Genomic DNA, 26887 nt, shown 5'->3' with positions numbered 1-26887 from the left:
ACTGAAATGGTAAAGAGGTACCAATAGGGCTAGTTAGATGGTGCAATGGATAGAGCACCAGCCCTGAAGTCAGAGGACCTGGGCTCAAATTTGAGCTCAGACACTTAACACGTCCTAGCTATGTGACCCTGGGCAAGTCACTTAACCCCAAATGCCTCAGTTTAAAAAAAAAGCATCCAGAATGGGAATATATATTTGAGAGAACATAATTGGAAAGGAATATCATACAAAAATAGTATAACTGAGATTCGGTTACAATTGAGTTGACCTGAAAAAATCAAGTCAGATATTCATCACAGGTTACAAAGATTTTGTTATTTTATTATGTGAATAGCACTCAGGAGTTAGCAAGGGTAGGGATTTTAACAATTAATAATTAAAAAAAAAAAAGCAAAGACAAACTCATTAGAGAAGTTTAGAAGACTAACCCCAGAAGGGGATTACATCTCTGACTGGTGAACTAACTCTAAAAGAGATTTAGTACCCTAAAATTTAGTATTAAAATTTAGTACCCATAATAAGGAAAAAGAAGCTAGATGGTTGGAGAACCTCACCGGCGGGCTAGCCCTAAAAAGAAGTTATCAAAGAATAAGAGCAGATCTTTCACATGGGGAAATATAACCTCGGGGGTATGGCATCATAACTTGGCTTTCTGATTGGATAAGATTTCCAGAGACACCTCCCTCTTCCCCCAAGTTGGAACTACAATGGAAAGTCCACTTGAACAAAAGATGTACTTAGGAACAAAAGGCTCTCTTAAAGGCAAGAGGGTACCAACCCTTCTCTGCTTGCATCAGAGAGTATTATAATTTTATCAGTGCTTCAGGCTTTCTCTGCTAAAGCCCACTTAGCTCCCCAGGATCTCAAGACCAGAAGTCAGACTCAAAGGGAAACTGAGGTATTACCAGACACATGGAAGAGGTTCGATGTTGAAGAAGGTGAAGAGTGAGGCTGTTTGGACAAAACATAAGGATGGTCAGGCAGAAGCTTTGTCTTAGTCATGGTGTTGTGGTCTATGATGTGAGGTTGGTACCAAAAGTTGGGGTTCGGTGCTGTGAAGAATTAACAATGGCCTTTCTCTTTGTCAAAAGGTAGATTTATTTAGGGGAATAGGTTATAGGCAAAATGAAGGAGATACAATAGATACAGGGAATGGTAAATATGATACAGAGATGGGAGAGATATAAAGACAAGTTCCTCAGGATAAGGAGAAAGGGAATATCCCATGAGATTGGGGTATGCCTTTAGCTGGCAGGTTAAATCCTGAGGGACTTAGCACCCTAAAAGAGTTAGCTGTAAGAGAAGTGGGGGTGGGAAGCACGGTGGAATTAGGGGAGATACCACATGGCACCATGAGGCAGAGTGCCAAGGGCAGCCTGACCCAAAGGAAGGCAGTAGTATGGCCCTTGGGTAGATTTTATAGGGAAAGTTTAACCTCAGGGACATGATTGGGATTTTTGACAGGACATGGCAAGGTGAGACTGCTCGATATCTTTCCGGGGTGGGGGTTTCTGGGGTTTGACATAACTTGGATGACCTTCCCAGAGGGTGAGACCATGGAACTAAACTGATCTCTATCAGTGCCTTTTCCCTGCTTGCCTCAGGAATCAGTTCTTTAGTTCCTCTCCTTCAAAAACACCATACAGGGCCTCATCAATAGGACTATCGACCTAAATCGATAATTCTTTATTTCCTTTCCCTTTTTAGACACCTTCAAGGAAATTTGAAGCCATTTCCTCTGGATACAGGCAAAGAGTCTTTTTACCTTTTTTTGATTTAAACTTAGATTCTGCCTTTATAAATAGAATTTGGGGGTGGGACTGGAAGTTTTACCTTTGGCTGGAGGATCTGAGATTTAAAAGCAAAACAAAACAAAATGATAGGGTGTGGTCTTTTGACTGAACTCAGATCTAAAAAATAGAATTTATATTGGGAAACCCACCTAAGTCATGAATCAATAGTAGGGGGTAGGGAACAGTCAAAACAGATTGAATAATCCTTTTCACTGTCCCACCCCACCACTGCTACAGATGTTTTATAATTACTTATTTTTGCACACAATTATTTGTCCCCAAATCATATAAGTTCTCAGAGAGCAGGAATTATTTTGTTTTTGGTCTTTGTATTCCCAGTATTTGGCAAATAGTAGGTACTTAATAAATGCTTTTTGATTGACTGATTGGCTTATATTATAATTTGGTGATTTCAGAAGAGACTAATGATCATACCCAAAGAACTGGGGTGGATGCAATGATGGTAAGTTCTAAGAATGTTTCTATGGGAGAGCATTAAGCACTGTTTCTTTGGCCCTGTTCCCTTCAGCATTTTTATCCACTGGATGTGAAATAAAACATGGCAGACTCATCACATTCATGAATTACACAAAGTTTTGATGGCTAACTAAAAGGTTGGATGACCAACTGGAAGTCCAAAAGATCTCTATGGGCTAGAAATAGATTGAAGAATGGGCCCAAACCTAATAGCATGACATTTTACAACATGATATGTATAATTTGGAGGCAAAAAGAGCATTAGAGATCATTTAGTCTATTCTTATCATCTCATAGATGAAAAAAAATCAAAACCTAGAGAAATTCAGTGACTCCACAAACTTATAGAGGTGGGAAGAATTTGAATCAAGGTCCCATGCTTCTGTATACCACATCTCATAGAGATAACATATAAAGTGCTGATTTAGTTTCCAAAATAATCAACTCTATAAGTAGAAGATAAATTAGATTCTAGTGAATGTGAAAAATACCTGAAGTCTCTAAGTTCATTATGAGTTATAAAGGGGACAAGGCATTCCAAATAAGTATGAGAAATGGATTTTTATTTTTGTTTTAACAATTATAAAAATTAAATTGGAGAAATAAAACAAATTAGAAAATTGAAACTCATTGGGAGGTTGGGGGTGGGGTTTATCTCACTCAAAAAAATGTAAAAATGTAAGCTCTTTAGGGGCTCACACTGGGTTTTGTAACCTGAGCTGGTGGACTGAGATTTGGAAAGAATTTTTTGTTCTTTGCCTCTAGTTTTTCACTGTAGTCTTCCCCTTCCAGAATGAAAACTCCTTGGGGGTAGGGACTGAATTGAGTGGGAAATACCCTCTCTGTTAAGCATTTAATAACTTCAGGTTTTCTTACCTCATTTTTAGAAACAGCAGATGGGGAAAGGAGCTAGGAGGCAAGGGAGGAGTGCTCGTGTTGGGGAATAAAAAGGAATGGCTTTTGTTTGGGAATGGTGGCTCTCTAAAACTATGCTTTGTATGTCAGAGATTGCATACTCGCCCTTTTTCATGAGAAAGAATAAACTTTTTTCTACAAGCATATTCAGACTTCTGATTATTTTAGTGGTCGCTACTGTCCCCACACAGGTTATTTCGATTTTTTTTGTTTTTTTGTTTTTTGGGGTCAAGTCCAGACTTGTGATTTTGTTGGTAAGATGGCTCCCTCTACCAATATAGGTCTGCAAGTGTTCTGCAACTTTTCTACAATTTAGTTGTCAAGGGACACTGAAAGTTTAAATTACCTGAGATTACAAAGCCAGGGGGAAACTTGAACCCAGGCCTTCCTAATCCTGAAACTAGCTCTCCATTACAGTATTATGTCTGGAATTCAGAATATCATTCCCTTGCTTAGACTATATCTGTGTTCAGTTCTGAGCATCATAATTTATGCAGGTACATGTCGAGAGGTCAGGATGATGATTGGAGCAGAAATCTGTCAAACAGGATTTACAGAAAGAACGGAATAGAAGGAAGGGGAAAAGTATGAAGAAAGAGGAAAGAAAAGGGAGAGGGTCATTGGCAGAGGAAAGTGATGATCAGAAGCACTGGTGAAACAGGGTGAAAAAGCATAAATGGGAGAAAATAAGATGGCGGGAAGTACACAGTTGGTAATCAGACCTATGAAAATGAATGGGATGAACTCTCATAAAATGGAAGCAAAAAGCAGAGCAGATTAAAAACCAAAATCCTATGATACATTGTTTATAAGAAACACATATGAAGCAGAGATATATACAAATTAAAGATTAAAGATTGAAACAGAAAATATTATATTTCAGGTGAAAAAAAAAACAGTGGTAGCAATCCTGATCTTAGACAAAGCAAAAGCAAAAATAGATCTAATTAAAAGAGATAAGAAAGGAAACTACAAATCTTACCACAGACAATGAATAAATATTAATATTAAACATATATGCACCGAGTGGTATAGCATCCAGATTCTTAGAGGATAACTTAAATGAGTAACAAGAAGAAATAAAGAGCAAAACTATACTAGTGGGGGACTTCAACCTTCCCCTCTCAGAAAAATAAATCAAACCACAAAATAAATAGCAAAGAAGTTAAAAAGGTAAACAGAATTTTAGAAAAAATTTTTTATGATAGACCTTCAGAGAAATTTGAATGAGAATAGAAAGGAATATACTTGTTTCTCAGCTGTACATGTCACCTACCCAAAAAGTGACTGTGAAATAGGGCATAAACCCTCACAATCAAATGTAAGAAGGCAGAAATATTAAAAGCTTCCTTTTCAGATCATGATGCAATAAAAAGCGATGGAAAGAGACTAAAAATCAATTGGAAATTAAACAACAATTCTAAAGAATAAGTGGGTCAAATAAGAAACAAGAAAAATTAATAATTTTATGAACAAGAACAATAAGGAAACAATATGCTAAAACTTTTGGGATACAGTCAAAGTAGTTCTTAGGGGAACTTTTATATCCATAAATGCTTACATAAATAAAATAAAGAAAGATGAAATCAATGAATTGCATGTGCAGCTAAAAAGCTAGAAAAAGAACAAATAAAAAATCCCTAATTAAATAACAAATTAGAAATTCTGAAAATCAAAGGAGAGATTAATAAAATTGAAAGTAAGAAAACTATTGAATGAATTACTAAAATTAAGAGCTGGTTTTATGATAAAATCAACAACATAGATAAGCCTTTGTCCATTTGAAAAAAAAGAAGAAAACCAAATTATCAATATCAAAGAGTGAATTCGTCACCAATGAAGAGGAAATTAAGACAATAATTAGGAGCTATTTTGACCAATTATTTGCTAATAAATCTGACAAGCTAAGTGAAATGGATGAATATCCACAAAAACATATATTGCCCAGATTAACAGAAGAGGAAATGAAATACTTAAATAACTCATTTTAGAAAAAGAAATCGAGCAAGTCATTATTGAACTCCCTAAGAAAAAATCTTCAGGACCAGATGGATTTATAAGTGAATTCTACCAAACATTTAAAGAATAATCAATTCCAAGACAATATTAACTATCTAAAAAAATAAGCAGATGCCTATAAAATTCTTTTTATGACACAAATATGGTGCTGATACCTAAACTAGGAAGAGCCAAAACAGAAAGAAAATTATAGACCCATCTCCCTAATGAATATGGATGCAAAAATTTTAAATAAAACATTAGCAAAGAGAAAGCAGCAATTTATTACCAGCATAATACATTATAACCAGATGGGATTTACCTGAAATGCAGGGCTGGTTCAATATTAGGAAAATTATGAGCATAATGGATCATATCAGTCACAAAACCAACAGAAATTATATTATTATTATCTCAATAGATACAGAAAAAGCCTTTGACAAAACACAGCATCCAATCCCATTAAAAACACTAGAGAAATAAGAATTAAAAAAGTGAAGCAAAGATGGCCCTTTTCACCACTATTATTCAAGACAGTAGTAGAAATGTTAGTGTTAGCAATAAGAGAAGAAATAGAAATTTAAGGAATTAGAATAGCCAATGAGGAAGTAAAACTATCACTCTTTGTAGATGATATGATAGTATAATTAGAGAATCAACTAAAAATATTTGAAATAATTAACAATTTTAGCAAAGCTGCAGGATATAAAATAAATTCTCATAAATCATCAGCATTTCTGTATATTATTAACAAAACTCAATAGCAAGAGATAGAGAAATTCCTTTTGAAATAACTAGGCAATATAAAATATTTGGGAATCTACCTGTCAAGACAAACCCAGGAACTATATAAGCATAATTACAAAACACTTCTCATACAAATAAAATCAGATCTAAATAACTGAAAAATACCAATATAATATGTAAATATATAATATAAAAATGACAATTTTACCTGTTATTTTACTTATTCTGTGCCATATCAATCAAACTAAACTACCAAAAATTATTTATAGGGCCAGAAAAAGATCACAAATATCAAGGGAAGAAATGAAAAAAAAATTACAAAGGAAGGGGGCCTAGCCACATCAGATCTAAAACCATATTTTAAAACACCAATCAGAAGGAACTAAAGAGGTTTACCCTTGAGAAGGGAAAACATAGGAAATGTACGATAACAGTATGATAACCTGACTTCAGTGATTTGAAGGACTGCCATATGGAAGACTAGTTTTACTTGACCCTGAAAGCAGAACAATGGGTGGACCAATTGGGTGAACAATGGTTTCCATGTCAAGAACCAAAAAATTCCTAACAATTTCAGTTGTCTAAAAGTAGGATTTACTGTCTTGGACATAGTGACTGCCCTGTCACTGAAGATTTCCAAGCAGCCAGATGGGCCTTCAGGAAAGAGAATAGCAGTATTAGAAAACATTTGTTTTTACTTGTTGGGGATATTGCCACAATGCTTATTGCTAACTCACAAGCAAACTAAATGACCTCTAGGATCACTTCCAACTCTAGGATTCTTTGATTTTATTTTATTTAGCTTTGTTTCTTTCCTGGGGGCAAGGGACAGGGAATGTCTATTCTCTACTCTTGGAATCCTGTCAATTATCCCTTTAGGATGTTTCCCTGAGGCTCTGGGGGACTCTGACAGCCTACAGACATTACTGGAAGGTTTTAAGACTCAAATGTGACTCTTCAACAGCTGTCTTTGTCTTTGGCCCACCAAACTTTCGTTTTCCCAGGAGATGATGACCTTAAGGTAGGAGATTTTGGGATTTAGGAAAATTACAGGATTATAGATCAAGAGTGCGAAAGGACTCTATAGACCAATTGGTCCAACCTCCTAATTTCATTGATGAAGACATTGCAGTCCAGAGAAGTTAAGTATTTATTCAAGGCCCTAGGGATAGGAAGTATCAGAAGCATCATCAATTCTCACTCTCTTTCATTTCCCACAACCAATCTAGTCCCAGAATTTATTGATTTCACCTTTGCCACATTGCTAAAAATCTCTTCACCCTCCTTCTTTGATATTGTTCCCTCCTCCATTCCCTCCCAGGGCCATCCCCTCATTACCTCATGCCCGTGTTATTGCAATAACTTGCTGGTGCCTCTGCTTGCCTCATTTCTCACCACCCTATTCAATCACTAATAATGATTTTTCTAAAGTGCAGGTCCAATCATGTCATCTTCCTACTCAATTAAACTCTAGTGACTCCCTATGTCTTCTAAGACCAAATACAAAATGATCTCTTTGCTATTCAAAGGTCTTCATAATCTAGTTCCCTCCTACCTCTTCAACCTTCTGACACTTATTTCTCATCATGAACTCTGATCCCAAGATGCTGGTCTCCTGCACAAACAAGGCACTTCATCTCTCAGCTCCAGGAATTTTCTTGGCTATTCCCCTTGTCTAGAATATCCTCCCTCTTCTACTCCACCTTCTGACCTCCCTGGCTTTAAGTCCCATCTAAAATTCCTTAACTCTAGTGCCTTAACTATGTCAATAATTTCCTGTTTACCTTATTTATGGCTTTCTTTGCATATATTTATTTGTTGTCTCCCCTGTTAGACTGTAAACATCTTGAGGGCAGGGACCCTCCCCCCCCATTTTTTGTATCCCAAGTGCTTAGCCCAGTGCCTGGAACATAATAGGTATTTATTACTAATAAATATTTATTGATTGATAGATTATCTCACTGTCACTGGGAGCTCCCAGATCATTCTGCATTTAAAGAGAAGCGTATGGATCAAGGGAGACAGGTTTGTAGGGATGGGTACTCACTGGGAAGGATGGTTTTGTAGCGATTCTTCCTCACCAGGCCAGGAATGTCATATTCTTTTGGATCCACAAAGTTCATGGGTATTTCCTGCCGGAAGAAGGATCACATGAAAAGTCTGTAGGTACATATGAAGATGGTCAAGAAGACCGAAGAGCAAGTCAGACAAGGACTAATATGAATCTAGATACTTAGTCTCTGACTGATTCAGTTTTCTCACCACTAAAATGGGAACAATCATAGCATCTATCTGCCAGGGTTGTTGTGAGGATCAAGTGAGGGATAATATTTGTAAAGCACTTTGCAAACCTAAAGATGAAATATAAATGCTAATTATTATTATTATTATTATTATATATTATACGCCAGGCACTGTGTGCTTGGAGGTCAGTCTGAATCAGATTCCTGGCATAAATTTTGAATGTATTAATAAAGAGAGGATTGTGAGCATTTAGAAAGGGAAGCAGTAATCCTGAAGGGACAGCCAAGGGTTCATCAAGAACATTCCATGTAAGACTAAACTTGTTTCTTTTTTTTCTCCCAGGTTTACTAGACTGACAGGTCAGAGGAATGCTATAATAATAATAAAAAAATGATAATAGCTAAATTTATATAGTATGCACTATATTCCAGGTACTGTCATAAGCACTTTACAATTATTTCATTTGATTCTCACAACTACTCTGGGAAGAAGGTGCTATTCTTAGCCTTATTTCGCAGATGAGGAAGCCAAGGTAAATAGAGAGTAAATGACTTGTCACACAGATATCTGAGGCCAGGTTTGAATTAAGGTCTTCCTGATTCCAGATCAGGTGCTCTATCCACTGCACTACATAGCTACCCTTACCTGTAGAAATGGCATAACAGTATTTCTTTTTTTTTTTTTTTTTAATTATAGCTTTTTATTTACAAGATCTACGCATGGGTAATTTTTCAGCATTGACAATTACAAAACCTTTTGTTCCAACTTTTCCCCTCCTTCCCTCACCCCTTCCCCCAGATGGCAGATTGACCAATACATGTTAAATACACATAACAATATTTCAACAAGATATCTATCAATCTTTCAACCTGTCTTTGTGGACAAGACAGAGAGTAAAACAGGTTGATTTCAGAAAAGACCAAATGACCCAACTCTCCAAATCATGGGTAAGAGTAGAAACATCTCCTGTGACTTTGGACCTATTCCGTTGAACACTTTTCATCAATAACTTAGATTACAATTTAAAAGACAATTTGGAGATTTTGTCACCTTTGGAGGGAGCCCTAATCTGCCAGATAACTGAGTTAAGATCCAAAAAATTCTTGACAGGCTGAGAAAACGAACGAGACCACATACTCTAATGAAAGAATCCTAAAGTTTAAAAATAAAACCAAAACAATCACATAAATATAAGCTTGGAAACTATGGTTAGACCACTACTTGTGTGAAACTGACCTTCAAGTTGTATTGAACTCTAATCAGGATTGTCAGCAGTGAGATGCAGCACCCAAAGAAGCCCAAGTGATCTTAATTTCCATTAAAAGAGGAACAGTTTTCAGAATTTAGAGAGGCAATTGTCCTGATGTTTTCTGTGCTGGTGAGGTCATCTCTGTAAAAGGGTATATAGTTCTGGGAGCCATGTTTTAGAAAGTCATCTAATTAGTGGGCTACTGAGATGGTTGTGGGACTCATAATCATGGCATAAAGAGTCATTTAAAAAAAGTCATTGTTAAGTAAATTTTTATAAACAACATATGTCCAGGAGCTCAGAGGAATTTGGGCTCCATGTCAGTTGGATTCACTGGGAAAGGCTTCATGTAGGAGTTGGGATTTGAGTTGGACTTTGAAAAATAGATTAGATTAGCAAAGTGCTTGACATAAATGATTTTATTTGAATCCCTCAACAATCAGTGAGGCAGTGGTTATTATCCCATTTTATATTTCAGAAAACTGAGGCTCAGAAAAGTCACATGAAAGTCACACAGATAGTGGATGAAGAAGAATTTGAACTTGGCTTTTCCTGATTCAAAAATCCAATGTTCTATCTCCTAAACTGGGCCGCTCTTCCAATGTAAAACATAATACATACTTATAAAATATTTAAAAATACATACTATTTTACATAAATATTTCTGATAGTGTAATAACAATGGCTAACATTTATGTAATGTTTTAAGACTTCCAATTCTCTTTACATGGCACATCAGCTCCTTTGGCCTTATTTTATAGATGAGAAAATTGCCTCTTGCTTTAGGGTCCCCTTCCTGGGTCCTATTGCACCTTTCTGTTAAATGAATTTATTGTTGTTGTTTGTCCTTTGTTCTTGAAGAGGTCCATGACATCAGGAAAGTTTTGCCATAACATGAAAGTGAGTTGGATTGAAATGAATGTGGGCTGGGCAAAGTCACCAGTCTCACTGTCACTTCCAGAGCCATATGGGTCCATTGGCAAGATATAGATCAAGAGACCTGAAGATGATGGTGGGAGACACAAATGACTGTGTATAAGTCAGGGGAAAATGAGAAAGCAGAGGAATGGAGAAAGGAATGATGTATCCAAATGACTGTGTATAAGTTAGGGAAAAATGAGAAAATAGAAAAATGGAGAGAGGAATGATGTAAACAAAGACAGAGGCGGGAAAATCAAGGTATAGTTGTAAATGGTATACTGAGTACTTAGTCTACAAAAAAAGAAACTAAAATAAAAAAATAAAAATAAGCAAAAAGAAAAATGATCAAAATGAATAATAAGCTAAAATAAAAATAATAAATAAAAAATTGAAATTTTGACAAAATTCTCTTTAGACAAAGACTGTGGAGAACTTTGACTATCAGGCTTAGGAATCTGGACTGTTTTTTGTAGACAACAAGGAGCCATTGAAAGTTTTTGAGCAAGATTATTCTTTAGAAAAATGAATCTGTCAGTGACCTTTAAAGTAGATCAAGAGGGAGTATTTTACAGTAAGGCTATTGTAATAGTCCAAGTGTGAGGTGAGAGGGCTTGGATTAGGATGAGGGTGAGAATGGAAAAGAAGGGTTTGGAACGGAATCATATTTCAAATATGAAATCAACCAGCCTTCATGATTGAATATGGAAAATAGGGGCTAGGGGTTGGGGTCGGGGGAGATTGAGGAACTGAGATTGACTCACTTTGGTCACTAGGACCTGGTGGTGCTAATGAAATGCAAAAGGAAGGCAGGAAGATGAGCCAATATTTTCTGTTCTTAAGGGCTCAACAGAAACTTAGTGTGTGATTTTTGTGACAATCTCTTCCAGCAGGATTTGGATCTGCCAGGGGCATGTCATCTGAGGCGGGGTTTAAAATTCATAAGATTACAGATCAAGAGGAAGAAGGAATCTAAGAGGTCATTTAGTTTAACCCCTTATTTATAGCTGAGGAAATAAATGGGAGACCCAGATTTTTAAGTGACTTGTCCAAAGTTACACAGGTTGCAGTTGAAAAGAAGAATTTTAATCTAGGGTCTCCCAGTCCAAAACCAATTTTTCCTCACCAAACCATACAGTGTCACTGATTCAGAGCCCTGCCTATTCCTGTAGAGAGCAATGGATTTACACATATTATCAATAATAACTGCTTAGGAAGCATGTTCCCAATGAATGAGTGAAACAAAAATTATTCATAGCATGGACAGAGGGAGATTTTGGGTTTGATACTCACAAAGAACTCCGCCTGTAGCAGGAATGGGTCTAATGCCTTCTCATGGAGCTCCTCAGCTTGGAGGACCCGGGAGGCACTGAGCAGGTACTCTCGAGCTGACTCCTCACGTGGAGACATGATGTAGCCAAAGCCCTCCTCAGAGCAGCCTGGAGTGCACATGTCCAGTGTCAAGGACACATTTGAGCCTCTCCTAGAAAGCAAGGTCCTGCTGTCAGTGATGGATGACAGTGGTCCAGGGCTGGAGGATGGGAACCTCATGATGAGGGATGAGGGCCCAGAGAGGAAGGATGGGGCCCAAGGATGAAAGATTAGGACCCAGTCCAAGGATGGAGGATGAAGGCTAAGGAACAAAGGATGAATACTTGGGAATGAGCTCTGAGATGGAAGAGGAGGGTTCCAAGATGAAGGGCTATGGTTCAAGCTCAGAAATAGGGACCTCCATTTCTCATGGAGATATGGCAAGATGATATGACATTTCTTTTAAAAAAGATATATTCCTGTTCTCTTAAAGAGCCCAAATTCTCACCCTGATATCAGTCACTAAGGCTTACATCTTGGTCCTTTGCCTGGAAGGAGACCTCATATATAAGGTAGAAGAGGAGCAAAGTCTAACTTTCTGGCCCTAGAGTGGATGATCTCTGCATTTTTCTTTCTGTCCCCACTGAGGCTGACTCCTGGTCTGCCCACACTGACCACTGCAAGCCCAGAAAGGGAAGGTAGCTGCTCAGAGCCACATAAGGAAATGGCTTCAGTCCTGGGAACTTTTGGGAAGGGTCAGTGGAGACAGTTTCTACTATAGTCCAAGTGCCCTGGAGGCTCTATTTCTAGAATCCAAGAATGACCCAACTGGAAGGGCTACTGAAAGTCATTTAATCTAATCTTATCATTTTACAGCTGGGGAAACTGAGGGTTATCAAAAGGGAATAGATTTTCTTCAGGTAGCAGAGAATAGGGAGGAGATTTAGCATCAGAATCCAGGGCTCCTTAGTCCTAGTTTTTAAGTTTTCCCCTGAGCTGCCTTGCTATCACTGAATTATGTCTCCTGGATCATACACCACGTAAGAATTCACTGAATCATAGACACATCTTGCCCATGGCGTTGTCCTGGGACACAGGCTATCAGAGACAGCTATTCCTTGATTTTAGCGGGGTACCAAATAGGGAATGGGAAAGCTTTCAGATACTTGGAGCCTCTGAGGCCCTGGGGCCCTCCTCCACCTCTCTTGTAGGCCCATGGCTTTGACTGTCAAGGAGGTGGGATCAGCCTCTGGTTTAATGTCCATTGAGCAGTCAAACACTGGTGTCTCCGGGACAGGGTCCAGATCCAAGAAGTCATCCTCAGTTTTTTCCTCCATCCATTCCGAGTAGGTGAAAGATGGCTGGCGGCTCACAGACTGGCGCCTGTCCTCAGGTTGCTTCGGGGGAAGCTCCGGGGAAGTTCCCAGGAGATGCCAAACCTGGGGGACAGAGGAAGATAGTTACTGGAGGGTCATTCATACCACGACATTATTATTATTACTTTTAATAACATGACATTATTAATGACCTTGTAAGGCAGCAGGATGGGTATCAGGATGTAAACCTTTCCCGCTACCTGGGGAATTCATCTGTCTAAGCTGGACATGTCCCATGATCCTATTCCATGTGCTGACTTTAGCTGGGTTACATAGTAAGTGGTCTACACTAGCCAAGCGTGCTGCTCAGGGGAGGTTTCTGCTGCTTTTCCCCTCCCACTCCCTGCATTTTGCAACTCCTTTTCTCTTAAAAAGGTCAATGTGTCATCCTGATCTATATCTGGCCACTGGACCCAGCTAGAATTAGATGAAGGATCTGAATTCAAATAATCCTGACTTCAAGCCCTGAAGCCTAACCATTGCACTACTTATCTTGTCATAGAAGCTAATGTGTTTTTTGGGAAGATCCCTATAGTCCCTTTCCTACCTTTTACAGCCTTATGGAACTGCAGTTCCTTATTCTTGACTTAACACACAGAAGGACTGGACCAGCTAAGGGTCCAGAAGCTAGAGGAACATCATAGTGGGGATGAGGGTCTGGCTGAAGTTTGGTCAGAGAGATCAGGAGTGAGAGAGAAGGCCCAAAGTTACAGCCTGAAGGGAAAGTCAGGTGGCAACTTACCAAGATCATAGCAAGGATCAGGCCAAAAGCCAGGAAGGCCACCAGGAATCCAGATGTTTCCATGCTTCCTATCTTTAAGCAGACCTAGAATATCAGACAAAGTTGTCAGGTCATCAAGGATAGAATTAAGGAGAATGAGAGAGGGAATATGGCCCATTGTTCAGAGAAAAACTGAGCCCTTAGGCACTAGAGAAGCTTGGCTCACATTGTCTAGCAAAGCATTTGGGGTCTATAGATATGAGTGATAACTTCTGTAGGTCATCCAAATGTGACCGAGTCACTTCTGGGTAATGGGTGTGGGATGCCAAGATTCTTTTCTGATTATTGGAAGGAACTCTTAAAGCATGTGTTAAATGTACTTTTCAGATTCTGGAAGGTCAATGTGTGTGTGTGTGTGTGTGTGTGTGTGTGTGTGTGTGTGTGTGTGTGTGTATGTAAGGGAGAGAGAGGTAAGAAAGAAAAAGAGTAAGAGAGAGAAGGAAATAGAGAGAGAGAAAGAGGAAGAAAGAAAAAGAAGAGAGAACTAAAAAGAGAGCAAGAGAGAAAAGAGAGAAAAAGAAAGATAAAGAAGTAGAGCGTGAAAGAGAAAGAGAGAAGAGAAAGATATAGAGAAAGTGAAAGAGAAAAGAAAGGGAGGAGAAAGAGAGAACAAAAAGGAGAGAGAGAGAGAGGAAGAGAAAGGGAGAGAGGAGAGAGAGAAGGGGAGAGAAAAGGAGAAGGAAAAAGAGAGAGAGAAGAGAAAGAGAGAGACAGACAGAGAGACACACACAGAGAAAGAGAGAGTGCACACATAGGAAGTGGTTTGGAGGGAGACACACATTTGAAGGCCAAGTCATTTTTTAATGAGCTCAGGGAAATGGTTAAGGAAAATAGATCCAGGAAAAGTGTGATAATTATTGGGCTGAAGTCTACAATTCATTTTGGTCTGCCAATGTTTTAAAACCAATGGCTCCCCTCAGAAAATGGACAGGAGTTGAGTGGACAGTGCAAGAAAAGAGAAGTTCGTTTACACAGGTAGAGAAGCCAGTCTGTTTCTTGTTGGGAAGGAACTGATGCTACTTGTCATCAAGGACACAGCCATTTGAAGAGGCTAGGCTCAGATACTCATCAGGAAAACTTGGAAAAGTGGCTTCAGTGAGGGGTAAAAGCTTCAGGGAGAAGATTAAGGTGTGGGGTAGAGTGGGAAATTGTAAATTGTGTTTGCTTTGTCTATCAGGGATCAGAATGGAATTTCTAGTTTAGTCTAGTTTTTTTTTTTTTTTTGGTATGATCCAAAGCTATTTTTGTCTTGGATTTTACTTTTCATCAGTTTTTTAAGGTAAATTTGCTTTTGAAAATCCCAATCTGGTTTTAGCTGAACTAGGAAAGGAAGGAGGATTGTTTATGCCCCTGATAGGAGAAGCTGAAGTCTCCTAGTCCTTGAGGGGATGGGTCAGGATAGTGCCCTGTGGCTCTTGGACATATATCTCAAAGCTTGGGCTGCCAGAGATAGGGCAGCTCAGGGGAGGGAAAGTTTCCCATGACTGGGAAAGCCAATCCCTTATTCCCCGGAGTATCCCAAACAGGGAGAGAGAATCAAATGAGGGATTCAGAAGCCTCAAATTGATTGCTGGAATTAATGAAGTCCTGGCAAGGGGAAGGGATGGGAAAAGAACCCTACTTGTCCTCCCAAGCTGCCCAATCCTTTCAGAACCCACTTACCTCTGGAATAATGAGCAGCTGGCCCAACGGTGTGAGCAAGGAGGAGCCCATATCCATGACTCCCTGCAGAGCGACAGAGCCATACCCACTGAGCCAGAGCACTCCTAAGGCGAGCTGGACAAGGGAAAGAAGAGAGGGTCAAGATTAGTCACAGCCCTGAGCCCACAAGGATCAAAGAAGTGGGGAGTGGGGGCTGTAGGACACTCCCCTGGCCCATCCCTCAGAAGCCCTTGTGCTTCTCTTCCATTTATTCAATTGTTACTCTAAAAAACACATTCCCAAACTTCTTCCCTCCCTCAGCCTACAACCAAGGAAACCCCTGAGTGTGAGATTCAGAGTCTCCCCATTTACAAAAGCAGCACAAATATGATTCACCAAAATGAAGGCAAGGGGAAAGGTCTCACAACCTCAAAGAGAAGATGCCCCTAGAGATAGCTGCCAAAAGAAGGTCCCCCACAGAAAGAGAGGTGGGGGGAATCCCATTTAGGGGATGACTCCCAGAAAGAGCCACACAAGAAGACCCTACAGAAAGGAAGAGCTGCCCTCACAAAGGAGACCTGATAGAGAAAACCCCCCTGAGATAAGGCTCCTCCAGAGAGGGTCCTGATTGTGCTCAGGAGTGTCACAGGGGAAGTAGATGCTAAAGTTTAGATCTCCTGGCTCCTGCTCATCCCAGCTCTAGGGATTCTACTGGGCTGAAATCTTTACAGATGAGACAGCAGAGTCCCTGGGTTCCTCCATCTCAGATGGGCCCTGGGTGGAGATGGGGGGTAAGCCCTCAGCTTCCTGTCTCCCCTCCCCCTCCCCCCACCACAGCCTGGTGCATCCCACATCCTTACCAAGAATTGGGAGATGGCGAACAAGCACATGCTGCCACCCCCAGTCAGAGGTTGGCCCCAGGGACACTGGGCGGGCTGTGTCTCTCTCTCCGAGGACTGTGGGGGTGATGCTGTTTCCCCCTGCTGGTCTGGGTGCCCCTCATTCTCATCGATAGCCTCCATTGCTATGGGCTGGGGGAGACCTGCAGAAGCCACGAACACAGTCAAGCTTAATGACTCCCAGGTCTGCTGGGACCCAGTAGCAGCTACTTCCTTAAAAAAATTTTTTTTTTAAAGCTGTTGATTCCTTTCAATCCTGCATCCGTCAGTGTGGCTTCACATCCAGCCGTCACACTCGATTAGCAAAGCAATATTCACCTACCTTCGTCAGAAAGATCTGAGTGTGGGTGGACAAATTATTTTTCTTTTATTTCTCCAGGAACAGAGTTAAAATGGCAGGAGGTTTTTCAGCGAGTTAATGTAGTCATGTTTATTCAGTCTTATTCTTTTTCATTTCTTAAGGAAACAAAAAAACAACCTCCCCGAATCCAATTTTTAAAGGCCGGGCCCCACATAGTCGGTATAGCTTCTCTGTTCCCACCTACACCTGTCCCTGGGGTTCCAGGCCCTCTTGGTCCCAAGGCTGAAGAACAGATCCATGGCCATGTCAGCAACCAGACTCCCAGAGAGCTGAGGGGTTTGGCAAGTGGGAATTATATTCCCTTAAAGTAGACCTTAACACATGGGACCTTCCTTCATTGTTCTTCAAGGGCAGAAGCTATCTTTTGCCTCTTTTTGTATCCCTAGCACTTAGCACAGTGCCTAACACATTGTAAGTGCTTAAATAAATGTATATTTATTAATTAATACATGAAATAGCCTTTAAAGTTTGAGGCCCTTTTGGGGGTCTCAAGAAATATTAGAAAAATAAGAAATGCTGTCCTGTTCATACATCCAGAGAGGCATATAAGGTATGACTACTGAGGAAAGAGATTGTATCTATACAGAACCAGTCTTTAAGCACATTCTCATTCTAGCTATTATCTATCTATCTATCTATTCATCCATCCATCTATCTATCCATCCATCCATCTATCTATTCATCCATCTATCTATCTATCTATCTATCTATCTATCTACCTATCTATCCATCCATCTCTCTATCTATCCATCCATCCATCTATCTATTCATCCATCCATCCATCCATTTATCTATCTGTCTGTCTATCCATCTATCTATCTACTTGTCTGTCTGTCTCTGTCTGTTTATCTATCTATGCATCTGTTTATCTATCTGTCTATTTTCTCATTATACATTGTCTTATTCTTTTATTTTATTTTTGTTGAAGCAATTGGGGTTAAGTGACTTGCGCAGGGTCATACAACTAGGAAGTGTTAAGTGTCTGAGGTCAAATTCAAACTCAGGTCCTCCTGACTTCAGGGCTGGGGCTCAACTAGCTGCCCCTACATTCATATATTCTTGAAGCACTCACTGGGCTATGGATTTTTTTGGCATAGATCCGTGACTGGCTGTGTGAGACAAAGACCTCAGTTACCAGAAGAAATATTCGTCCAGGGAAAAAGAAAGTTTGTTCAAATTGTCTGGAGCACAAGAGGTCATAGTTCCTGACAAGCCTTCTTCTTCCCATCAAATGAGTTGATATTTTTAAAGAATCAAATAAGAGCATATTAATAAAACTCTAAGCACAATGCCAGGCAAATAGTAGGTACTTAATAAATGTGTATTCTTTTTCTTCCCTTCCCTCTTATTTTGCTAACCAGGAGAAGTCTGCAATGGATCTGTCTGTGATTTAATAGAAAACTTGAAATGTTTCTGTTTTCTGTGACATTTGATTGTCTCATTCAGAACTTTGAAAGCTATGTATGTTCCAGGGGAAAAGAGCTTTGGTCTGTAGGGTTCAAAAATTCATTGGAAAAGGATTGCTGATCTGCTTTCAGTCAGGTCTTACTCTGATTTTTATTCATAATATGGAAGTGACCTTGGCTTCTTGATAGTTATTATGATAACAGAGCTCATTCAATTCAATAGCAATTGAATAAGCATTTATTAAGCACCTACTATATATCAGGCACTGTGTTAGGTGCTGGGGATACTGGGGAAAATAAAATGAGACTGTCCTTACGATGCCTTCTAGGCTTACTGCAAACCCTGTGTGGTTGTATCACATTGATCTAATTTCTTGTTTCCTGTTCATAACACCCTACTAGGGCAAGGGTCTGAAAACCTTGAAAAAAAACTGGTAACTGCATTTCAATATAATTGATTTCTTTTGTAATCTTATGTATTTATTTTATGCATTTAAATATGATGTGGAATGGTTGGCACACAGTAGGCATTTAATAAATATTTACTGACTAATTTTAAATCTAGAGCTCTTTCTATTACAAGGTGACAGACCCACAGTCACTGAGTCATCATGCATTCCTGCCTGTGTTTCTCATTCAGTAGTTAGAGGTTTCATCAGTGAGTGGCTGCTGAATGGTCTTACTACACCTGCTCCAGGACAACACAGCTGGCACTACAATGGAGAAAGAGACAAACTCAGGCCTTTTCTTGTTGGCTGGTACACCTGGGCACAGCAGCTTAGCTTAGAGGGTTTGACCCAGTTGCTAGTGTTAAAGATCATGGCTTTGATCCTCATGTGGCCAGCTTAGCTCTGTCCAGGCCTATGGTTCTGAAGAGGGTTCACAGCCCTCCCACAATGTTTTCAATGCCCAATTTAAGGCAGAAGGATGGATTAAATGTAACTTATATATTCAATAAGAAATTTATTGTATTTAAATTTTTTTTAGTGCTTTAAAAAATTTAATTTTATTCAATTATTATTCAATAAGAAATTTAAGGGCTTACTATGTGTTGGGTCCTGAGGATACAAAGGCAAGACCTCAAGTCCCTAGCCTGGAAGAGCTTATATTTTATTTGGGGAAAATAGCATGTATATTGAAAACTAATTACAAAATATGTAAAAGTAGGTTTTTGGGGAAAAGATTCTAGCAATTGGTGAAAACAGAACAGGATTCTGGTAGGAGATGCTACTTGAGTAGGACTTTGATGGGAAGCTAGGGATTCTAAGAGGCAGGGAGGAGGAGGAAAAGCATGGAGGGCAGCCTGGGAGGGAGTTGAATATTGTGAATATCATATAGCAAGTTAAGCCAATTTTGGCTGTACCTTAGAATGTATTGAAAGACTATAATGGGTAATAAGCCTGGAAGGATAGCCTGGGGCTTTAAATGTCAGGTGGAGAAGTATTTATTTTATTCTAGAGGCAAGAGGGATCCATTGCAGCTTCTGTAGTACTTTACTAGTTACTCAGAGAATGGATTAAAGAGGGAAAAGTCTGGAGATTGGGAGATGAATAAAGTTATTGTAATAATCTAGATGAGACCTGAGATGAGTACCTGTGATATGAATGGTAAGAAAGGAATGGATGAAAAACATGGAAATAGCATCAACAAAATCTGACAACTGCCTGGATATGAGAGGCAAGGCAGAGGGAAAAGTCATTTTCATCAGTGGAAACCCCCCAATAACATCTGCCCTATTAATGAATGTCATTTTTGTCTACGAATCTCATATTGATGACATTACCCATAATTTATTTGCCATGGTCAATAATACTGTTGGTTTGTTGAACTGTATAAAAACAATATTTGAGTGAGAATGCATAGAAAAAATGATCTATTTTTCTCCCGTGAGCCTAGTAGAATAAACTGAATCAGATCAACAAACATTTATCAGATGCTTATAGCAAGCAAAGTAGAGTGAGATACTCCCTTGGGAAGAGGGTTAGGTAGTTTTGCAGGATGTGATAGAAGCTGTTAGGTAGAAAGATATAATGCTCTCGTGTTTTGTTTTTTAAAATCTCTTCTTCAAGAAATTCACTCTCTGGACCTGGGCAGGTCAGTTCCTATTCACAAACCTTGCTGTCATTAGCTGGAGTGAGTGCTGGACCTTACTCCTCAGTTATACCTTCCTTCTGCCCCCAGTTTTCTCTTATTTCTCTCCTTAGTGATGTTTCATGATGGGATGAGACAGGTTAAAAGTCGGTAAGGAAGCATCATAAGGAAACAGGTACCATTTCTACCTTTGTCTCCAGATTTAGGAGCTTAGTTTAGATCCTCAGAGACCATGCCTTTGATTGTGAGAGGCAGGAAGAGACAGGGACCTTCTCTCTGCCAGTTAGCAGTCAAAGCTGAATGAATCCTTAGGCACAACTTCCTGGAAGTCATATCAATATTGCTGCTGTCAGTTTAAACAAGTGAAGACCCAGGCAAAGGGAAACATTTGTAAGCTGAGATCAGTAACTATGCCACTGGGGACAATTACAGGCAGTACCAAAAGTCTATTAGCACTGGTGAGTGTGAGGGAGATTAAATTGACTCTACTGAGACAGTATTCATAGAAGAAATAGAATGCTATTCAGGAAAAGTGGCTTGGTACCTTGTCTAAAGCTCACAGCCCATTGCTATAAGCTTCTCCAAGGCCAATAGGTGCAGGTGATTAGACAAGGCCAGGATAGAAGCCACAGGGGCCACACTGGGAGGAGGTCAATTATTAGTCAAAAGGAAAAAACCCTTTTTTTGGTGACAGGGTGTGGAAACCTAGTGGGAAAACCAGTTCTTGTAGCAGAGATTTGTGTTTAGAAATCCACATAAGGCTATAAAACAAAGTAAGGGAAGTGCTAGAGAGTTGACCACTTGTCTCATTCAGCCTCAAAGCTTGGGTCTTTTTATGGAAGCTGCTGATATGATTTACTCATCTTATCCTGTTCTTCCCACACCATCCCCAATTCCAACATCATGGTTAAATGATGGCATTGTACAGGGCAGGATCTATCATTCTTCTTTCAAGTTCTGCTGTGAGATCCTACAATAACCCTCCTCAGGTGTCTCTCTTCTTCTCAAGACTGTTGTGTTATGGAATTGGTAAAAGACCTCCATCAATTCTGAGTTTTAAAATTTGTGTATTGATTGCCATAGTTTCTTCTTTGGTCCATATTGTTTTCTACCCACCAAATACCACAGGAGACCTCATTAACATTTGTGAGTCTAGGAGAGTTTCAACAATGAATTCTTGCTTAATGCACAATTTAAAGGGTGGGTGAGGATTTAGTATGTACTTAGAAGTCAAGGTGAACATATTATAGCAAAGGACACAGAGTGAATACAGAGTGTTCCAGATCCCCAGCAGGCAAGCCAAAGGTCTGATTATCTGAAGGAAAGGAATGAGTCCTTTGCCTTTTCTATTAAGTCCTAGATAGTCCTACTGGGATGGAAGTTATTGCTCTATGCTCCAGGGCTCCTCAGGAATGGCTGTCAACTCCATTTGTATGCTACCTCAGCTGTTTGTAGGGAAGAATGTAAATAACTCCGAGTTAGGTAGTCATTAACCATGAGAATTGTGATTGGAGTGACTTCAGGAAAAAATTTGGGTAGTTGGTAAGAGAAGGATATGTTTCAGGTGGATGAGTGGGCCAAGTGACTTCAAAAGGTCTATGGTCTCATGAATTTGGATAAGCTTTCCAATGATGGTGAACAAAATACACCTAACTCCTTCTTCTCCTATGGGGCTCTTGTCTATGTCCTCTTATTCCTTTTTTTTGGGTCCACATAGTATGCTGAAGTCTTCCTCCAGATTTTCTGACATTATATAGGTATCAGAATAACACACCCTGTCCCTCACTTTCCCTCCGTGTCTGGACCAGTTGCATTTTCTGACTAGATTTCCTACTCTCTTTAATTATATGTCAAATTCTTCTGGGATGCAGCACTTTGTAAGTAACAGGTAGCATCATGGTTACTTCCATTACGTAACTATCCTGGTATCCCTTGGATTAACTCATAGCTTTGGAGATTTTGGAGGCACCTGGTACAGAGTGGATAGAATGCAGGACCTGGAGTCAGGGAAAAAAAGATTCAAATCTAGCCTCAGGCACTAACCTGGGGTATCGACCCTGAGCAAATCACTTTTCCTTGTCTCAGTTTCCTCAACTGTAAAATGGGGATCATAATAGCATTTCCCTAGCAGAATTGTTGTGAAGATCAAATGAGATAATATTTGTAAAAGCACTTAACAGTGCCTGGAACAAAGGAAGAAGCATATAAATGCTTATTTCCCTCCCTCATTCCTTTCCTTCCCTCTACCTCCCCCTCCCCCTTTCCATGATTTATAGCTATATAGCATTACCTGAAGAATATTGATGTTTAAAAAAAATGGGCCTTTGTTTCAGGGAGAAACTTGGGATCATTAAATCATTGTGCACTTTTCCCAAAACAAACTAGCTTGCTTACTTCCTTCAATTCTGAGACTGTTTTCTGTCTACAGTATCTATTCAAAATAAACACAGTGCTGGAAAACTCTATGGGGGCGGCATCTAACTACATATTACTATTTGAACAAGAAGCATTCTTTTCCCCCTTGAATATAGATATTGAACACACACATACATATATCATATATATGTATTCAAACACACAAAATGAGATATATATATTATATATATACACACACTATATATATATATAAAATATGTATACACACATACATATATATGCTAAACTTTTTTCAAGTGATTATAGAGCTTCAACTTTTTATCTCTTAAGTGTGTGCTGGATATGCTCACATGTTCAAAACCAAACTCTATTTCCCCCAAAAAACCCACCACTCCTACTTCTACCATTATTCCAGTAATCCAGGTTCTTAACCTCAGGGACATGTGCCATTCTTTATTTTCATTTCCTTTTTAAAAATTAATTTTATTTTCAAAGATCTATTCTTCTTTTCCTCCCTCTTTTCTCTTTCTCATGAGAAAGCAAGAAAACAAAATCTTTGTTTCAATTATACATAATGAAGCAAGCGAATTCCCACATTGACCATGTAAAAAAAATTTCTGCATCTTTATCCATCTGAATCCATTGCATCTTTATCAGTGGGTAGCCAGCATGTTTAATCCTCAGTCCTTTGGAATTATGATTGGTCATTGTGTTAATCACAGTTTCTAAGTTTTTCAAAGTTGCTTGTCTTAACAATATTGTTATTATTGTATGTTTTTCTTTTCCAGTTCTGTCACATCATTCTGTATCAGTTCATGCAAGCTTTCCCAAATCATCCCTTTCATTATTTCATATAGCACAATATTATTTCATCACAACATATACTATATAACTTGTCTAGCCATTTCCCAAATAATAGGCATCTCCTTAGCAAATATATTTGTACAGTAGGGTCCTTTTCTTCTTTGTTTGATCTCTTTTAGATATAGACCTAGTAATAATATCAATGGTCAAAGGTTTAATAGCTTTCTGGGCATAGAAAGTACTTAACAAATGCTTATTGACTGAAATAATATTGATTGAAATGTGAAGAGAAAAATGATTTAATTTATATTCTCTCCTCTATTATATCTAAATGACTAATAATCAGAAAAATGCTCCCTCCAAATCCACCCCCCACCACAAAACTCTGAAACTCTAGACTGACCCAAAATGGAGAATGACAAATGTTGGAGAGGCTGTGGGAAAATAGGTATAAAAATGTACTCTTGGTGGACCTGTGAACTTGTCCAGGAATTCTGGAAAGCAGGTGGAACTTCAGAGTTGTTTTAATTTGCATTTTCCTAATTATTAGTGATTTAGATAATTTTTTTCTCTTCACTCATTTCAGTCAATCAATCAATTCATTAAGTACTTCCCATGTTCTAGGAACTAAAGAAAGTGAAAAAAGAAAAGCAAAACCTGTCCTTGTCCTCAGGGAGCTTGTATTATAATGAAGCCCAATTATATAAATTTTTAGACAGAAGGTAACCTTAGAGGGGACCGTCTGGGAGAAGTGCGGAAGCTGGAAAGGCATTATAGGGAAAGTAGTGTTTAATTTTGGGGGAGTCTTTTTTAAAATTTGGGTCTTAAATGAAGCTTGGGATCTAAGAGATGCTTGGAGAAGAGCATTTCAAACATGCAGAACAACTAGTTCAAAGATATGGAAGTGGGAGATGGGAGTGTTATATTCAAGAAATAACAGTCACTAGAGTTGCATTGTAGACTTCATGGAGAGGAGGAGAATGTAGGGAGATAGGAAAGGTAGAAAAGAGGGTAGCTAGGTGGTGCAGTGGATAGAGCATCAGCCTTGAAGTCAGAAGGACCTGAATTCAAATTTGGTCTCAGATACTTGACACTTCCTAGCTGTGTGACCCTGGGCAAGTCGCTTAACCCCAATTGCCTCAGCAAAAAAAAAAAAAAAAAAAAAAAAAAAAGTAGAAAGGGTCTAGGTTAGGTCGGATTGAAAATTTCAAATAGAGGATTTTTTATTTGATTCTAGAAGTGATAGGGAGTTGTAGTAGGATTGACTGAGCAAGGAAGAGATAAGGTTAGACCAACCATTTGGGAAAATCATGTTGATGAATGAATGGGAGTTGGATTAGAGGGAAGAGAGACCTGATATAGGGAGACCATTGGAGTAGAAGGAATAATCCAGGAGAGAAATAATAAGGATATGAGATAAGATGGCAGCTTTGTGAGAGAAAAAGTAGGGAAGTTATATAAGCAGTATTGTAGAGAAAGAAATAAGTTTTGCAGCTGCCTGGGTGGAGTAAATGAAAGAAATTGAAGATGACACTAAGGTTATAAACCTGGTTCACTGAAAAGTTGGTGATGCCCTCTATATTAGACAATTCAGAAGAGGAAAGGATTTTGGGATAGAGACAATGAGCGCTGTTTTTGACATTTGAGTTCAAAATCCTATGGGGAGCATCCAATTCAAAGTATCCAGTAATGTCTTTTTCAATCTATCCCAATTCCTCTCCTCTCTATGTTCTCTAAATCAAGGTTTACTCTAAGGGTAAAATCAACCCTCTGGGACTCAAATCTATATTATTCCTATAATCTTGCGGGGATAAACACTAGAAAAATTCAAAAATTTCCAGGAAGACACATTTGAATGTACATATGTTCATTTATACTATATTCTTTTGTCTCTTATCCTCTAACTCACAACATGGTTCTCTAGGAAGGCAATATGGCATGGGGGAAAGAATGCTTTGGCATGAAATCTCAGTTTTGGTGTAATTCTTGACCACCATGCTAACTTTCCATTCATGCTCTATCTTCTTCACATTCCACGTTTGAAGTGCTACATCACAAACATTCAAGGCTTGGATCTCCTACCACATTAAACAGCAATCATCAACATCAAAGGAATGTTTCCATGCTGTTGAAGTAGTGTGGGAATTTACAGACATGACTAACAGCTGTGAACAGCTGTATTTCCCTGCTGTTTTTCTCATCCAGCTGTTTGCATTTCAACTCAAGTGTCTCCAGAGTCAAACCCAGGTTGTCTGCAAAGTGCCAAGATTCAAGGGTGTGAGGCAATCAGGAAAATTAGTTATTGGGTCAGGAATTCAAGGCTGGAATTCTATATTAAATAAGGAAGCAAATCATGGAAAAAAGAAAACAAGTAATTATTAAGCATCGACTATGTGCCAGACATGTAATAAATGCTTTCATACAGAAATTAAGAAAACAAACAATTCTTTGGTATATATGTAATTTTACCATTGATTAATGATGAAATCAAATCTACATATGGAGATGAAGGTGTTTGTTTATTTTTACATAAATAATTAAATCTTGGCAGAATATTTGTTATCTTTTACAATTGCCACCTTTTTTGTGACCTCCCACTTTCAGTTATGCAATGTCATATATAGGGATATAATCCTCAGTTTATGAAGCTTTGATGTATAGGATGAGGGAGCTGAATACAAGACTTCTAAGATTAATTCTAGGTATGATTTCCAAGAGTAGCAATTTTGAAATTTTTGGTCTCAGGACCCTTTATGCTCTCAAATATTATCAAAGACCCCAAAGAACTTGTATAAATGTGACATAAAGGCTACTGATATTTACCATAACAGAAATCAAAATAAATATTTAAAAAAACAAACTGATTTTAAAATAAAAAGTTATTACATATTAACAAACATTTTAAAGGAAAAAAAGTCTTATTTTCATTTAAAAAATTAGTGATAATGGGAACATTTTGTATATTATTGCAAATCTTTTAAAAGTCTGGCCTAATAGAAAAGAGCTGGGTTCTCCTATCTTCTTTTGTATTCTATTTCTTGCAATGTTATTTTGGTTGAAATACATGAAGAAAATTCATTCTCATGATATGAAGTTGGAAAAAGCAGGAGTATTTTAATGGTCAAATAAAATCTTAGTTTGGTATGAAAATAGTTTTGCCTTTTCAGACCCCTAGAAAGAATCTTGGGAAAGGTCCATAGAACTTCACTTTGAAAACTGTCTAAAGGAGATATTAGCTTATAGGCCCAATGAAAAGTGGTTCTAGAGGAGGGCCCTTTAGTTGGATCAAGTCTGTATGTAAATTGTTGCTTCTCTCTGTGACTCATCCTTGTAGTGCTCACTCCCATCCCCATAATGTCTCCCTGGCTTTCAGCCCTGTAGGGAATTGGTACAGACAGCTTGCTGAGCCTGCCCATATTTACACACACAGTGGGGCTTTGTCCCATTCAACTTTCCTCCTTTCCCAAACACACAACACAGCAGTTTGCTAAACACACCTC

At 38.7% G+C, this 26887-nt stretch overlaps 1 protein-coding gene across 3 annotated transcripts in view; it reads right to left on the bottom strand.

Annotated features, from left to right (window-relative positions):
* Positions 1-26887, bottom strand: part of PTPN5 (protein tyrosine phosphatase non-receptor type 5) — a 117160-nt gene that overhangs the window by 18481 nt on the left and 71792 nt on the right. For all 3 annotated transcript variants that reach the window (XM_051963975.1, XM_051963974.1, XM_051963976.1), the window contains 6 exons: positions 16311-16492; positions 15472-15585; positions 13771-13854; positions 12853-13091; positions 11635-11824; positions 7978-8062 (listed from right to left, as the gene is read on the bottom strand). In XM_051963975.1, coding sequence (XP_051819935.1) covers positions 7978-8062; positions 11635-11824; positions 12853-13091; positions 13771-13854; positions 15472-15585; positions 16311-16492 — 894 coding nt within the window. The remainder of the gene's footprint in view (positions 1-7977; positions 8063-11634; positions 11825-12852; positions 13092-13770; positions 13855-15471; positions 15586-16310; positions 16493-26887) is intronic.

The sequence above is a fragment of the Antechinus flavipes genome, chromosome 6, assembly GCF_016432865.1.
Source record: "Antechinus flavipes isolate AdamAnt ecotype Samford, QLD, Australia chromosome 6, AdamAnt_v2, whole genome shotgun sequence".
In the NCBI taxonomy this organism is placed as follows: domain Eukaryota; kingdom Metazoa; phylum Chordata; class Mammalia; order Dasyuromorphia; family Dasyuridae; genus Antechinus; species Antechinus flavipes.
The sequence above is the reverse complement of the archived record's forward strand: the minus strand, read 5'-3'. Positions and strand labels throughout refer to the sequence as shown.